The sequence below is a fragment of the Lithobates pipiens genome, unplaced genomic scaffold (genome assembly GCF_037356315.1).
Source record: "Lithobates pipiens isolate NorthernLeopardFrog02 unplaced genomic scaffold, aLitPip1_a1.2 Scaffold_13, whole genome shotgun sequence".
NCBI lineage: Eukaryota > Metazoa > Chordata > Amphibia > Anura > Ranidae > Lithobates > Lithobates pipiens.
The window spans coordinates 241,729,676-241,746,507 of NW_027507718.1; the positions used below are offsets into that span (position 1 = coordinate 241,729,676).

General features: G+C 43.0%; 1 protein-coding gene across 2 annotated transcripts in view; it reads left to right on the top strand.

Annotated features, from left to right (window-relative positions):
- The window catches only part of RASSF6 (Ras association domain family member 6), a 90,096-nt gene that overhangs the window by 26,052 nt on the left and 47,212 nt on the right, over positions 1-16,832 (top strand). For both annotated transcript variants that reach the window (XM_077476427.1, XM_077476426.1), the window contains exons 2-3: positions 4,320-4,412; positions 10,808-10,886. In XM_077476427.1, coding sequence (XP_077332553.1) covers positions 4,348-4,412; positions 10,808-10,886 — 144 coding nt within the window. In that variant the 5' untranslated portion in view covers positions 4,320-4,347. The remainder of the gene's footprint in view (positions 1-4,319; positions 4,413-10,807; positions 10,887-16,832) is intronic.

Sequence of the window (16,832 nt, forward strand, 5' to 3'; positions counted from 1 at the left end):
TTTTAAAACTTTTTTTTGCATTGACCCATGTCCCCTGGGGCAGGAGCCAGGTCCCCAAACCCTTTTTAGGACAGTATCTTGCATATTAGCCATTAAAATTAGCACTTTTAATTTCGAACGTTCGAGTCCCATAGACCTCAATGGGGTTCTAAAGTTCATACGAATTTGCGGTCCGTTCGAAAGTTCTGGTGCGAACCAAACTGGGGGGTGTTCGGCCCATCCCTAATAGTAGCCCATTATGCTTTACCTTTGCAGGGAATCAAAGAGGAAGTAAACCCATTAGGGTTTACTTCCTCTTTAATTTCTGCCAGATATAGAGATTGCATGTTTTAAAAATCAATTCAAGGGGTTACATAGATTAGGAGAGAGGAATGATAGATAGAGGGTTCTGCAGTAATGGAGGCAGTGGGTGCCTCAGTGTTTAGTTTCCCTCTTGCTTTAAGCTTAGAAGTGCACACCTTCTCCCTCTTCCCGGGAACACACACAATCCAGGGAATTAACTAAGCTTCCTGCTCCATTATAATGATGCAGGAAACTGTCAGGAGTGGTGTGAGCCACATTAGGTAAGGAGAGTAACTGTGTCAGTAACTATTTCAGAGTAAAATATTATTATTATTATTATTATACAGGATTTAAATAGTGCCAACAGTTTTCCCAGCACTTTACAACATGAAGGCAGACAGTACAGTTACAATACAACCCGATGCAAGAGGAATCAGAGCTTACAATCTAGAAGGGAGGGTCAAGTTATACAAAAGGTCATAACTATAGGGGATGAGCTGATGGAGAAAATAAAAGTACAGTTGTTGGGTGGAGGCAGGATAGGCTTCTCTGAAGAGAAAAGTTTTCAGGGATCGCCTAAACGTGGATAGAGTTGGAGACAGTTGAACGGATTGGGGTAGGGAATTTAAAAGGATGGCAGAGGCTTGGGAGAAGTCCTGGAGGCAGGCATGGCAGGAGGTAACAAGGGAACTAGAGAGCAGGAAGACATGGAAGGAATGGAGAGAATGATTTGGTTGGTATTTTGAGACTAGGTTAGTGATGTAGCTGGAGGCAGAGTTGTGGATGGCTTTGTAAGATATTGTTAGTATTTTGAATTTGTTGGGTATTGGCAGCTAATGGAGGGATTGGCAGAGAGGAATATCAGACACTGAGCGGTTTGTAAGGTTGAGGACTCTGGCAGCAGAATTCACGATGGACTGAAAGGGGAGGGGGGGGGGGGTAGTCTATTTAAAGCCAATGAGGAGGGAGTTGCAGTATTTGAGGCGAGAGATAACCAGGGAGTGGATTTGTTGTTTTGTGGTGTCATTGTGTAGGAAGGGGCGTATTTTGGAGATGTTGCAGAGATTGAGATGGCAAGCTTTGGAGAGTGATTGGATATTTGGCCAAAAAGAGAGTTCAGAGACCAGGACTACACCTAGCACCCTGGTATGCTGGGATGGCTTTGTAAATTATTGATGCGTTAGGAGACTGATGTTGTGAGCAGAGGGGTAGAGAGATAGATTTGGGTGCTGCCAGACTTATATGTCAGTTAGTAAATTATTGATGCATTAGGAGACTGATGTTGTGAGCAGAGGGGTAGAGAGATAGATTTGGGTGCTGTCAACGTAGAAATGATATTGAAAGCCAGGGGAGGCTCTCTGCTGACCCAGGGAGGAGGTATATCTAAAATAGGAGAGCTCCAAGAACAGAACCTTGGGAGACCACGGTGGAGAAAGGAAGAGGAGGAAATAGGAACTAGCATATTTCTGGTCCTAATCGACAGAGGGAATATAGCAGTTTTACAAATTCCTGCCAGGTGTGGCATGTTGTATCATACACACATCCCTCCCTTTGCTTATACAGTGATTACACTCTATCAGTGATGGCAAACCTTGGCACCCCAGATGTTTTGGAACTACATTTCCCATAATGCTCAACTACACTGCAGAGTGCATGAACATCATGGGAAATGTAGTTTCAAAACCTCTGGGGTGCCAAGGTTCGCCACTGCACTATATGAACAGAGCTCCTGTTCTTTTGAGTCACAGACATGGCATAGCGGAGAACTTGACTAAGGCCTTATAGGCTGAAACTCGTCAACTGAATCTGTGTTTGTTCACTGTAGCTATTCAATAAATTGAAGAAATTTTAAGAGCAACAACCAGAATGTGGATCATTTTTTCCACAGAGCGGAGAACTGATTGCCCCCAATTAAAAAAAGGACTTGTGCCACCTTTATTATTTAGGAGCAGAATTTGCTCCACTTTTAATGTTTAGAAGTGTGGTGCAAGCATTGCGCTTGCACCACTCTTACTTAATTACCCCCAATGTACACAGTACCCCCAGAGGTCAGACTGGAGGAGGAAGTGGGCAGAGACTCCAGAAACTTCAGGCTTAGCCTCTCCTTTTTTCTGCACATCCCTGAAAAGGTGCCATTCCACCAATACATACCTCAGTACTTGCTGCCACTGTACTAATGTTCACGTCTGTACTTTACACCACTATAGTGATGTGCCCTTCTCTATTCAGCCCATTCAATGAATTTTCACATTTTGCTAATACACAGTAAGTACTCATGGTATGATACTGTAGGTGTCAATTGAGACAGAACGCACTGACAAGAAATGATAGATACTGTGGAATGTTAAAGCCATTTAGTATAATTTGAATGGTGAATTACACCTCAAATCAAATCTTAAAAATAGTAAATTATTCTGAAGACCACAAATTTGAGTGTGAAGTGTTGCTGCTATGCAACACACAGCTATTATATCGTGTGATGCACAGTCCATGCACAGCCCTTATTCCAGGTAATACACATTCATTGTGCCCAGTCATACAGAATAATGCCCATCCCAGCTGCATGCTTAGTATGATCAGGCCAGTATTCTTTGTGGTCGAGCCCAACACATTCATGAGGTTACAATACTACCTATGGGTAGACTAGGTGCCATGGCATGGAAATGCTGGGCAGACCAGGCAGCGGAATCAACTCACCAGCAATAGGATCATTAACTCACCACATATTTGTTTTAATGGAATCGCTCCCTTATTTGCTAGATTAACAAGGTATTGCTCTCTTGTTAGCGTGGGATATTTGGTAACATTCTGGGTTAGTGAGGAGGCCATTCTAAAGGGATAAGTTGAAGCCGCTTACAGGTGATTCTTTTCCTGGCAATGTATCGCTAAGAGCAAAATCGCCATGTGACATCAGCCTAAGAAATATAGTTTGATTACCACCCACTTGTAAATCTCCATTTTGGTTAAAAAAATGTTTTGCTATAACTGCATGCACGACTGAAGCCTCCCAATGTACTCTGGAAAGTCCTGGTGTTTTCCCACTGCAAAGAGTATTTGTGGGAAGATGTAACATATGACATTGTCACTCACTTATATGCACAAGCTTCTGAAGCTAGAGAAAAAGAAACAATATAAGCAGTTCCAAGCAATCTCAGTGATTGCCTTTCATAATCTTTCGTCTCCAGTCATAAGAAAGAGAATTTGTCGGTTCTGCATCAGTTCAGCATCTAACGGTTAGTAGCTCTGAAGTGTGGGGTCTGAAACCTCACAGGTGATCAACATCCTTTGAATTCTACTCTCTTTCCTATCATCCTTAGAAGCTAAGTATAGTGCTGTGTTATTTGAGTGATTATTCATTGCCAGAATTACCGCGTTACCCATTACGGTCGATGCAATAGGCCTTTGCTAAACAACCATTTCTAGACAGCATTCCAAAAGGGCTGTATTATTTATATTGTCTTGTCATGGCATTTAGAATGAAAACTCTTTCTCATAACTTCTTTTCAATTTTTATTTTCTTTCATCAGTCTGAAACATATCAACTAAGTCATCCAGGGCTTGTAGATTTTGGAATGTTAGAAGTCAGCAGAATTTTGAAATCCACAACCTCACATTTTATAGAATATTTGTATGGAGAAAATATTGTCACCAGATTTTGGATGGATACAAATTCTTCTCTGTTTTGCGATGTAATGTAAATTAATCTTACCCATCCGATCATTTACTAGATCTTGCATAGGCATTGAGCACAAATAGTATGTGTACATGTAGTAACTTACTATATACAGTACATGACCAATCCCAGCCGACATTAAAATGTATGTAGTCACACTGGCGATTTGGAGTTAGTTTTTTATAAGTTGACCTATAGAATGAAAGCACATTAGGACACTTTTTTTTATAAAAAGTGCATCATTTCTGGTACTATATAGTCCTCGTGTTCTGTACATAGCATTAACCTATATGACATTGTATTGCAAAATGTATTAATCCATCAATTATTCAATCCTTGTTTTTTTTTCTTCTGTCTTTTTTAGGTATGTAGCATAACCAAAGTAATTCAAAATGGCCAAAAATGCTGTCTGGGAATCGCCAGTTGCATTCATCAAAGAATCAAAGTACGTCACAAGGTATGTCTTATCGTTCTGCAGATTTGAATAACCTAACCTCTCGAAAGGCTTACATGGATCACTTAAAAGAGAAGTATGGACTTAAAAAACAAAACAAAAAAAACATTTATACTTACCTAGGTGGATGAAGGAATCGGAATGATGCTGCATCCACCTAGGTAAGTATAAATGTTTTTTTTTGTCCCCCACTTGCACTGCATTGAGAACTTAGCAGTCAACTGACAACTTAGCTCAGTTTTCCCCTCTTCTCTGAGCAGAGAGCCATGACTGACAATCTCTCTGCTCTGCCCCCTTCCCTGGGCTTACTGAAGCACTGGGCTGTGGAGAAGGCTGGAGTGGCTGGCTTAGACTCTCAGTGGATTGCTGAGAGGTTGAGCCAGGTGTCGGTCCAGGCATCTGTGTGGATCCTTACCATATGATCAGGATCTTTTCAAAACCTGAACCAGTTGAATGACGTCAGCCGACAGCAGACTTTAGCCCAATGTCAGCTGAAAACAGGTCATAGGAGTGCAGAATGAACTGCACTCCTGTGACCTATAGGAGAAATACAGCCAAAAGAGTTTTGGCTATACTTCGTTTTTAAAACTTTTAAGATAAACGCAGGAGACATGGAGCTTACCATTGGTCTGGAGCTTCAGTGTGCCCACAGTAATCCATAGAGTCATGACTCTTTGTCTGCCCTGCCAATCTTTTTATTTAATTTATGGTATTCATTTGGTTCTTGTTTCTCAAAGTACTGCCATTGAAGAAAGTATCATGCTGTTTTACGCTATCATGCATAAGGGATTAATTTTACACAGAGAACAATATAATTAATACAAAATAGAACTGGCATATGTGGGGCATGGGAGTGTCCCGATATGTATATATACAAAGAAGAAGGATGCCCAAGGGACTTTGTGAGACACAAACAGAGTATACAATATACACAATTTTTATTGAACATTTAAACACTTTTAATACATACAATTAAAAAAATCTGGTAGACATAAGTGCATACACATATGCATGGGTTTCCATAGTTACATAAATCAAAGTATAACTGACAGTCCAAGGTGTAAATGTATATCTCTACGTGTTTCGCAAGACAATGCTCACTTCCTCAGGAGATACGTATATAAACACCTGAAATTAGAGGCATGTAAGAGGTTGTGAAGAATCAGAGCAGGGAAAGGTAGGGATGGGAAAGGGGGGGGTAAAGGAGAGGGGAGGTGGGAAAAAGGTAAAGGGAGAGGGAAAACCAAAACTTACAATTTGTTTGTATTAACAAACTTACAAAACAGGGTAAACAGTCAAATTCGTTCTTGGTTCCCATAAGGGCCGGTTCACACTGCGGCGCGAGGCGAGGCGACACGGCTCGCCTCGCCTCGCTCCCGCAAGTCGTCCCCATTGAGTACAATGGAACCGTTCTGAGAGGAGCGACTCGAGTCGCTCCGACTCAGAAAAAAGGTTCCTGTACTACTTCGGGGCGACTTCGGGGGCGACTTGCATTGACTTCTATGCAGAAGTCCTCTGCAAGTCGCCCCTGACCCCCCCTGCAAGTCGCGGCGAGGAAGTCGGAGACGCCTCGCCGCGGCTCGCAGTGTGAACCGGCCCTAAGTCTCCCCATTAGAAATGAAAATAAAGGAAAACAAAACAAAAGACCATTTAGGGATCTCCTTTTGTTTTCCTTTATCTTCATTTCTAATGGGGAAACTTATGGGAACCAAGAATCCATCTGACTGTTTACCCTGTTTTGGAAGTTCGTTAGGACTAATATGCACAATTGTAAGTTTTGGTTTTTCCTCTCCCCTCTTTGCCTGTTTCCTCCCCCCTTGTTTTCCCCCCCTCCCCTCTCCTTTCCCCCCCTCCCTCTCCTTTTCCTCCCCCTCTCCTTTTCCTCCCCCCTTCCCCTCCCCTTTCTGCTCTGATTCTTCACAACCCTGTCTCTAATTTCAGATGTTTATATATGTATCTCCTGATGAAGCGAGCATTGTCTCGCAAAACGTGTAGAGAAATGTATCATATATACATTTACACCTTGGACTGTCAGTTATACCCTGATTTATGTAACTATGGAAACCCATGCATATGTGTATGTACTTATGTCTACCAGAATTATTTTTAATTGTATGTATTAAAAGTGTTTAAATGTTCAATAAAAATTCTCTATATTTTATACTGTGTTGTTTGTGTCTCACAAAGTCCCTTGGGCATCCTTCTTTGTATATAACAATATAATCAAGCATGACAAATATGAAAAATGAAATACACCTAAAGATCAGGAATTCTTTGAATGTTTAGGCGTTAGACTCACCCTACGCCAAAGGGCTGCACTATGCACAGTAGAAACTTTTTGTATTAGTTTTAGACTGAGTACAGAAGGGATAACCAGTTTATTTTTTGTCATCTGTGTCTCATTAGGGAAATTTCAATTTACTCAAACTGACCCACTGCCAAAGTTCCTTACTGCCACTCTGTGTATGACTGTGAATGACAGCTTTGTGACTTTGCAAATCCTATCAAAAATAGCACTGTGCCAATATAAAACATGTCTCTGACTACTTCTTGATTAGATGTGTGTTTTGGTAAAAACTTGTCATGGATCTCTATATAACAGTCACAGCTGGCTGCCCAGAGTTGGAAGTGTAGGGGTCACAAATACACAGAATACCTTTCATAAATGAGTTGGATTTGCACTAGAAAGGTGCCTGATTCTGTTGGCGTTTTCTATAGAGGGGTTGTGTCTGATGACACAACTTTAGATTTTAGGTGAAGGGTTCTTCTTATTTTTTTTCTAACCACATTAAAGTAAATTAACTCTTCAAGGCAGAGAAAACTTGGCAGAATTTATCTTTTTCCAGAGCTAAACCGAGCCTTCTCTATGGCCCTTACCATTTCCATTACCCATTTGAGGGGTTATCAGCATCTCTGTGTCTTCTTAGTGAAATGTCGGAAACCACACACACAAATAATATAGGGGGATTCCAAGTTAAGCAATTTAGAACAGCGTAATAATTACTGCGTAGTCCAAACTACAATGACTGTTTGAGGAGTACAGTAACTTATGGTGCCTCTCAAATGTCATCATTTTCCATAACCGACTTCAATAAACTGAAATCTCATTGTTTCCTTTCAGTTAAAGCTAATTTTACATTATCATTGTATAATGCATTAATAAAGGAAACCCCCACTGAAAGAAACATGGGGGATTCCACTGCTGACCTGATTATTAAAACACTAGTAACCTGGCTGACTTTAACTTCCATACTTTTGGAGTTACTGACCAAAAACAAACATACACATTAAAAAAATCCCAATTTGCTGTTTAGACAATGTACAATACTGCTTTCTGTGGAAACCTAAAGGGGAGCTCCACACAAAAGTGGAAACTCCTCTTGTTTGATTCCCCTCCCCTCCACTGCCATATTTGGCACCGTTCGGGGGGGAGCGGGTACCTGATTTCACCCCCCTCCTCCTTCCACCTCCACCGGGCCATTCAGAAAGCGCAGCGCGCTTCGCACATGTGCAGTAGGGAACCTACTGTTAGAAATTCATTAATTGGAGAAACATTTTCTATCCTGCTCCTGCTTCTTTCAATTTTCTCATCACTGTGGTAGAAAATGATTGTTGATTTGATCCCACTAATAAATTAAAAATCAAACAAAAAGTTCTAAAAAGACAGTTTTCAAATGAAATTCTTCTAGTGTATGGCCTGCTTTATAGCTGCTTACACATTATTTATTATGTATAAACCACTCACTTATATATAAAAATAAAAAAAAAGATGTATTTGTGACAGAATATCTGAATATCCCTCTTCCACTCTGAAAACAAAAGATCATTTTCAATGCAAAGTTGTTGCTATGACTTGTATTTTGCATATGTTCCTGGTTACTATTTATCAATGCAAACCTGTTGAAGGACGTGTTCAGATTCATCCAGGCGTGGAGTAATGCAAATAAACTACGTGGATATATCCAATGAGGAACACAACTGGGGATTATTTATAGCAATGAAGACTCTGTTTGATGTGCATGTGCGTATATATTTTTACTAAGGCCTGATTCACACTTATGCATTTTAAGTGCTTTTTGCATTTTGCAGATTTGCACTTCAGTCCATTTAACATGGTTTCCTATGAAACACGTTCTATAGAGCAAATCTGCGAAATGCAAAAGGCAATAAAAACGCCTAGGTGTGAACCAGGCCTATAACTAACAGCAAAAATCAACTCCCTTTCCCCACTGCAGGACAGGGGTTGATCAAGTTTTTGCATTAACTGTAATCTTGCAAACAGTGTCGTGTAAAATTTTGAGACATATCTAAAGTTTATCTAAATTGCAAAACAAAACATTGGGTGGCACAGTGGTATAGTGGTATAGTGGTTAGCACTCTCACCTAGCAGTAAGAAGGGTTGCTGGTTCAAATCCCAACCATGACACTACCTGCTTGGAGTTTGCACGTTCTCCCTGTGCTTGCGTGGGTTTCCTCCCACACTCCAAAGACATGCAGGTAGGTTAATTGGCTTCTGTCCAAAATTGGCCCTAGTATATGAATGGGGACCTTAGATTGTGGGCTCCTTGAGGATAGGGACCAATGTGAGTGTGCAATGTACAGGGATAGGGACATTTGTCGACACTCACTCAGGTTGAACTGGATGAACTGGTGTCTTTATTCAACCTTACTAACTATGAAACTATGAAAACATATTGGATTTCAAACATGTCCTCCTGTTCATCTCCATTACATGGAGCATTTATGTCGCTTTTTCAGATCACAGGATGTGACAAGGACACTGAATTTCTAGTAAGAGCAATAGGTGTTTTCTGTAGTTGCTGAAATATTCTTCAGCTGAAAAAAACAAATGCAGCAAACATATCAGTAGTTAGTCACATTCAGCTGAACTTGTTCTGTAATTTTCAACATTACACAGAGCAAGTCCAACTGAATGTGAATAAAGCTGACCATACACTAGTAGAATTTAATTTGAAAATGTTCATCTTTTCATTTTCTATTCATTAATGGGGTTAAATCGACTGATGAGACAATTAGATGGAGCAGGAAAGAAAAGTTTTCGCAAATTAAAAGATATCTAACAATTATTGTGCTTTCTTTTCATTTGGCAAATTACATTCATTCCGAAATCACATATTAATAGCAAAGGAAATTTTAAACTAGTTTCAAATGACATTCATTAAGTCTCTTTAGGCATTTTTGAATGTGCTATACGTGCAAAAAAAGATATTTTTTTGTACAAATTTTCATACATAAATCAACCAGTGTAAGGCGAGTTTAAATACTTGCTGACTGCCCTATAGCGGTTTTTACTGCTACAGTGTGACAGCTCTGTGCAGGATCACGTATATATAGGTGATTCTGCATTTCCACTTTCAGGGGGCATGCGCACACCGCTGGTGGGCCCCTTCTGAGTGAATCTTCACAGCAGAAGCCAATCTGCGAGTGTTGGGCACTCGATGTCATCCGGCACCTGCCAGTCATCAGTAAACAACACAGAACGGGTATTTGCCTATGTAAACAAGGCCAGCTCCTTGCTGTGAAGGCCAGTTATAGGTGGGGGGCAGTGGCCAGTTGTTTGATATTGCGTATATGTTTTGGGGTTTAGATAAAATAGGGCAGGGTAAACATAGTATTTTCAATTAAATTATAGCTTATTTCAAAGCAAAACTGTTAATACAATGAAAGATATGATTGAAGCAAAAAAAAAAACTAGTGTAGGGCTGGCATGACTAGGTAGCAGGGCTAACAAGCATAAAATGGAAAATTGTATACTTACCTTTCTGTAATTTTCCTTTCCTGTCACATCTTCATCTCCATGTGGATCACATGGGGTGCATCGGCTGTCATAGTGGCTTGGTGGTTGGGATCTTTTGAGGCCTTCTAAAATAACAGTGATATGGCATAGTGGGGAAACATCTATGGTAGGGGGTCCTCTGTAAAATGGAAGTATCTGCGTAGAATGTGGAGAGTTGAGATCGTCCCAGAGTCGGTGTTGTGTAGCTGGGGACCTGTATGTGGTCCAGCAGATACAAAACTATTTGGGGTTCTTCAGTGCCATCAAAGAGTTTAGCAACCTGGTTTAGTATGTATCATTGAGATTATTATGTTTGTGTTAAACAAATGTTTTCTACTGGTTATTTGTTAATAAATGGCCGCTGCTGTCAATTTAACTTCAAAAAGGGTATCTTCTATTTATTCTCTAATTGTGGGTAACAAGTGGGACAGTCTTAGTGGTACAGGAATTTGAGTGTTTGCATCTGTCTTACCATAGTCAAGATGACTGCTGTTTGGTTGTCTAGATTACTTTGTACATGGCTCTTTGCCCTGTTGTAAAATGCCTACATCTATTCTATAGATCAACTCTACATTCTGTATTAACTTTTTTTCTCTTTCAGAAGTCAACTAGATTCATTACTGAAATCATATAATTGCTATTTCAAGGACCAAAAGAACCTACATATAACCTACCACCATGTAAGTCATCATGTGAATATTTGTAGAATTAATCTCACAATATCCACATTATGTAGCTTACTCAGCATGCTTTTATTTATATTTGTGTTTATTGTCATTTCACTTATTAGTTAAAGTGGCCCTGAACTCTGAAAATTGAAGATCTTTTGTGGAACAAATTCTAACTAAAGCAGCTCATAGATAGCTAAATTTTATTTTTCTTCCACCACGGGTAGAAACACAGTCAGTGTTTCCCTATTAACACAGTCAATTGTGTTCATGGGGTAATGCCTCCTGCAGTGCTATTGTGTTCTGCCAGCAGAACACAATGATAGCTGCTAGTGGTTATAGTTAGTAATTGAATGTATAAAAATCCAACACTTGGATACAATCAGCCTGCCCATACATGGATCGAATCTTAGCTCAGTCGTATCTTAAGACTAAACCTGCTCCCATCCCCATTCTAAGCCTATTCTATCTACCCTATGAAAGAAAATATGCCTACACTTACCTATTCTGAAGCTGGTCTGGTCCAGTCACATGATAGGGTCCCAGTTATGGCTTCAGAGTAGGAAGGACAGCCTACATCGGATGTCCCATAGTACGCCTATGGGTAATGTCATTGCCCAGGCTTTGCAGCCATTGTCACTGTCTCTCCTTTACACTGAAGCTGGTGGCTTTAGAATAGGTAAGTATAGGCATCTTATTTGCCAGGGTATATAGAAAGTCTTAGAATGGGGGTGGAAGTTGGTTTAGCCTTAGTTAGAATTTAGTTAGAATTTGACTTGAATTGCACTTTAAATTCCTCTTGAAAAATAAAAACTTCTGCCATGTGATTGGGCCATCAATATCCCCACCAGACATTAGTGGGGCATCTCTAATATGGGGAACCAAGCCACCATGCTCCTCTACCAAAATGGCTTCCAGGGCCGGACTGGGAATAAAAACCAGCCCTGGAAGAAAACATTTCATACCAGCCCTACATCATAACGTCATTATTTTCTTGTTCATGAAAGGGAAAACCATACATTTTAAAGCACATTTGATGAAGAGTGTATTATATATAGATATGCAAATTCCAGTTAAAAGTAGTAAGTGGACAATCATCAAGGGGGACCCCAGGAACTGAGAACGTGAGGGGGGGGACCACCTTCCACAGAAAGAATACACTAAGGTAAGGGGGGTGGGTGCCCACCAAATGCAGCTGTACTCTGCCCATGAATGCAGTCTCACTGTGCCCACAAATGCGGCCTCACCGTGCCCACCATTGCAGCCTCACTGTGCCCATCAAATGCAGCTTTACTGTGCCATGAATACAGTCTCACTTGTGCCCCATGTCCCAGTCTGCAGTCCCTATCTGTGGGAAGGTGTGTTGTTGATGCTCGGTACGGTACCTTGCATGCCAGCAGGATATCCATGATGGGCAGCAGCAGGCAGGGTCTCTTCTCGTTTTGGATGGGGTTGGTGCTCCTTCCAGAGCATCTGTTTGCTGTGTGATGGAGTGGTCCCTGGCCACCTGCACCTTCAGCCATCCTCATTTTCCGGCCCCAGTCAGTCTGTCCTCTGGTCCTGGGGAAGTGGAAAGCACTGGGTGGGAGCTGGAGAGAAGGGGGAGCAGAGAGTACTGGCGAGGTTGGAGAACACATGGGTGGGGGCAAAGGGCAGGGGGGAGTGGATATCACAGGGGTGGGGAGCGGAGACCGCTGGAGGGGGAGAACTTGAGAGTACTGTGGGGGCTAAAAAGAATAGGGGTGGAGAGCATGGTAGACTGAGAGCACTGAGGGGGCTAAGAGTGTGGGGTGGAAGAAGGGCACTGGGGGGGGCAGAAAAACAGGGGTGGAGAGCACTGGGGCTGGAGAGTACTGGGGGGGTACAAAGAGTAGGGGGGAGCTTGAGAGCACCAGTGGGGGGCAGAAAGAACAGGGGGGAAAAGCACGGGGGACTGGAGAGCATTATGGCAGATGGAGAGCATTGGCAGGGTTGGAGAGCACATGGGTGGGGGCAAAATGCAGGGGGGAGTGGAGAGTACAGGGGTGGGGAGTGTAGAGTGCTGGGGGGAGCCAAAAAGAACAGGAGTGGAGAGCACGGGGGGGGGGGGGGGTAGAGTGCACGGGGGGGGGGGGGGCTGGAGAGCGATGGGTGGAGCTTGAGAGCACCAGGGGGCCAGAAAGAACAAGGGTGGGGAGAATGGAGGGCTGGAGAGCACTGGGATGGGGGCTGGAGAGTGAAGGGGAGAGCTGGAGAGCACTGGGGGGTGAGAAAGAACAGGGGGAGAGCACTGGGGGGAAAAGAACAGGAGGGAGAGCACTGGGGGAAGGGAAGAACAGAGGGGAGAGCATGGGGGGAATAACAAGGGGGTAGCAAGGGCAGAGATCACTGGGGGGAGTGGAGAGCACTGGGGGTGGAAGAACAGGGGGGGCACTGGGGGGGGAGTGGAGAGCACTGGGGGGGAAGAACAGGGGGGAGAGCACCGGGGGGAGTGGAGAGCACTGGGGGGGTAGATCAGGGGGGGAGAGTACTGGGGGGAAGAACAAGGGGGGGTAACAAGGGCGGAGAGCACTGGGGGGGGAGAACAGGGAGGGATAGCACTGGGGGGAGTGAAGAGCACTGGAGGGGGGAGAACAGGGGGGGAGAGCACCGGGGGGAGTGGAGAGCACTGGGGGGAAGAATGGGAGGGAGAGCACTGGGGGGAGTGAAGAGCACGGGGGGGACAGCGGGGTAGAGCACTGGGGGGAGTGGAGAGCACTGGGGGGGTAGAACGGGGGGAGCACTGGGGGGAGTGGATAGCACTGGGATGGTGGCTAGAGAAGGATGGGGAGAACTGGAGAGCAGGTTGGGGGGCAGAAAGAACAGGGGTGGAGAGAACTGTGGGGGGGGGGGGCTGGAGAGTGTGGTGGGGAGGAGAGCACTGGGGGGGGGGGCAGGGAGCACAAGGTGAACTGGGGGGGGCATTAAAGGAAGTTGGAGGATCAGCAGGGGGGCTGGATATAGAGGAAATGATCTTTCTATATTCCTCCATGCAGCCACTGAATTCTTGATTCTCCTCCTCTCCCTCCTGCAAGCATTCAGAAGCTGCATGGAGGAATATAGAAAGCTCATCTCCTCTATATGCAGCCCCGCTGCTGATCCTCCTATCCAGGCACACGGGGCGGGCTGTACGGGTGATATCTTCTCCTCTTGATCACAGCGCTGGCTGGCTCTGTGTTCGGCGGCCACTCTGTAACATGGCACCGCCCCCCCAGACCGGCTCGTATGATAGGCGGAATGTTGATTCTATCAACTATGACATGCGGCCTCCGAACACAGAGCCAGCGAGCGCTGTGATCTGCAGTAGCAAACCCCAATGCAGCCGCAACTAAAAGCAGCCCCAGGGCAGGCGGCCTACCTGGAAATCTCCTGGTATCCTGGGAGGGCCAGTCTGGCCATGATGGCTTCCTCCATAGAGATATAGTACAGAACAAGGCAGTTATGCAGATTAACACTGACTTCATTTTGATTCATTTTATTGTATAAAGAGCCAGTCAGGAAATGTTAATTTTGAAAAGGAGATCAGCAGTGGCTGTCTACATAACTCCCTGTACATGATTTCTTTATTCAAGTATAGGATAGGATATGATATAGGGATATTTTTATTTGCTATATACTGTATAACCGTTATGCCCCGTACACACGATCGGACATTCTGACAACAAAATCCATGGGATTTTTTTCAACGGATTTTGGCCCAAACTTGTCTTGCATACACATGGTCGTACAAAGTTGTCAGAAAATCCGATCATTCAGAACGAGGTGACGTACAACACGTACAATGGGACTATAAAGAGGGCAATAGCCAATAGCTTTTGTCTCGTAATTTATTCTGAGAATGCGTGGCACTTTGTCCATCGGAATTGTCTACACACGATCGGAATTTAAACGATCGGATTTTGTTGTCGGAAAATTTGAGATCCAGCTCTCAAACTTTGTGTGTCAGAAATTCCGACGGGAAAAGTCCAATGGAGCCCACACAAAACCGGATTTTCCGACAACATGATCCGATCACGCTTTTTCCGTCGGAAAGTCTGACCACGTGTACAGGGCATTAAATTGTCACTAAATAGTCTGTGTTTTACTAATTGTCAAATCCAGCATAGATTAATATATCACTGCACTTTCTTAAAATTTAACATACCATTTTTATTTTCTGTTAAACAATCGTTCCACGTGGCAAATACAGAACCTCTTTCCTCATAACGAGTGCTGTGGTTGTGAGTAGTGTACATCTATATCAATCATCTGCACAAATTGCCAATCCCATCTATAAAGGTGTCCATCAATACTGAAAATGTGTGTATATTTTCATTCATTCAGACTGTTTTTCCTGGTTCCATAGGTGGTGCTGTGTAGGCAGTGTATGTGCTTTTACTTGTATGTTCCAGCATTGACTGTAGTCCTTATCAGGAGTGCATTGGGGTGCTACATTTTTACAGTGGAACCATGTAGATTGAAAGTAGCCATCCTCATAAAGGGAGTTGCAGCTGTGCAATTTTCAAAACTATTTTTATGAATGTGCTATCCATCCCTGCTGTCACTTTATATATATATTAGGTGATGAGCTGTAGGCCACAGGAACAACTTTCTGGAGGTTTAATTAACCACTTCAGCCCCGGAAGATTTTACCCCCTTCCTGACCAGAGTACTTTTTACAATTTGGCACTGCGTCGCTTTAACTGACAATTGCGAGGTTGTGCGACACTGTACCCGAACAAAATTTGCATCCTTTTTTCCCACAAAAAAAAGAGCGGCGATTTTGAAAAAAAAAATTTTTTTTTTTACTTTTTGCTATAATAAATATCCCAAATAAAAAAAAAACATTTCTTCATGAGTATAGGCCAATATATATTCTTTACATATTTTTGGTAAAAAAAAACCTCAATAAGCGTATATTGATTGGTTTGCACAAAGGTTATAGCATCTACAAACTATGGGAAAGATTTATGGCATTTTTATTATTATTATTATTTTTTTTTTACTAGTAATGGCGGTGATCTGCGATTTTTAGCGGTACTGCGACATTGCGACGGACAGATCAGACACTTTTGACACTTTTTTGGGACCATTTACAATTATACAGCGATCAGTGCTATAAATGCACAGATTACTGTGTAAATGTCACTGGCAGGGAAAGGTTAACACTAGGGGGTGATCAAGGGGTTAACTGTGTTCCCTCAGTGTGTTCTACCTGTGTGGGGATGGGAGTGACTAGGAGAGGAGACATATTGTTTTTCCTATTTAGTAGGAACAAACAATATGGCTCCTCTCCTCTGACAGCACAGGGATTTGTGTTTACACACACAAATCCCCATGCTGGCGCTCATGCACACGATCGCACGTGGCTAGCAGCAATTGTGTCTGCGCACCCCCCGCGTTGTGCATGCACCTCTGGTGGGCGATAAAGGGTAGGACGTACCCGTACGGTGTTTCACCCAGGAGAGCCTTTCTGCCGTGGTATATCTGTGTGAGCCAGTCGGAAACCGGTAAAGGTGCATTCTGAATAACGTGACTGCAGGAGAGATCAGATTACACTGAAGGACCCTTGACCCTATGAGCCATGCCCTCAAGTTTAAGGTTGGGATCTGTTTAATGCCTGTCTCGCTCTGCTGGTGGAGACAGGCCTCATAGACTGTCATTTTTTTGTTATGGATGCTCACGGTATAACCGTGACAGGTATTGTTATATAGTGTTTTGAATATTGTTAAAGTTGGTAATTTCAATAAAGCTGTGGCCTTGCCCTAATTCCAATTTACATCAGTCTGGAGTCTTCTTGGGGGGCAAGGTATTGGTATATATTACTGCACCTAAGCTTCTCAGCAGTCATGACTACTAAATGACTCAAAGTTGGGACTGTTTGCAGAGATGAGAAGTTACCGTTTTATTGAAAGCCAGCAGCATCACATAGTTTTAAGACATTTATATTAGGATTAGGAT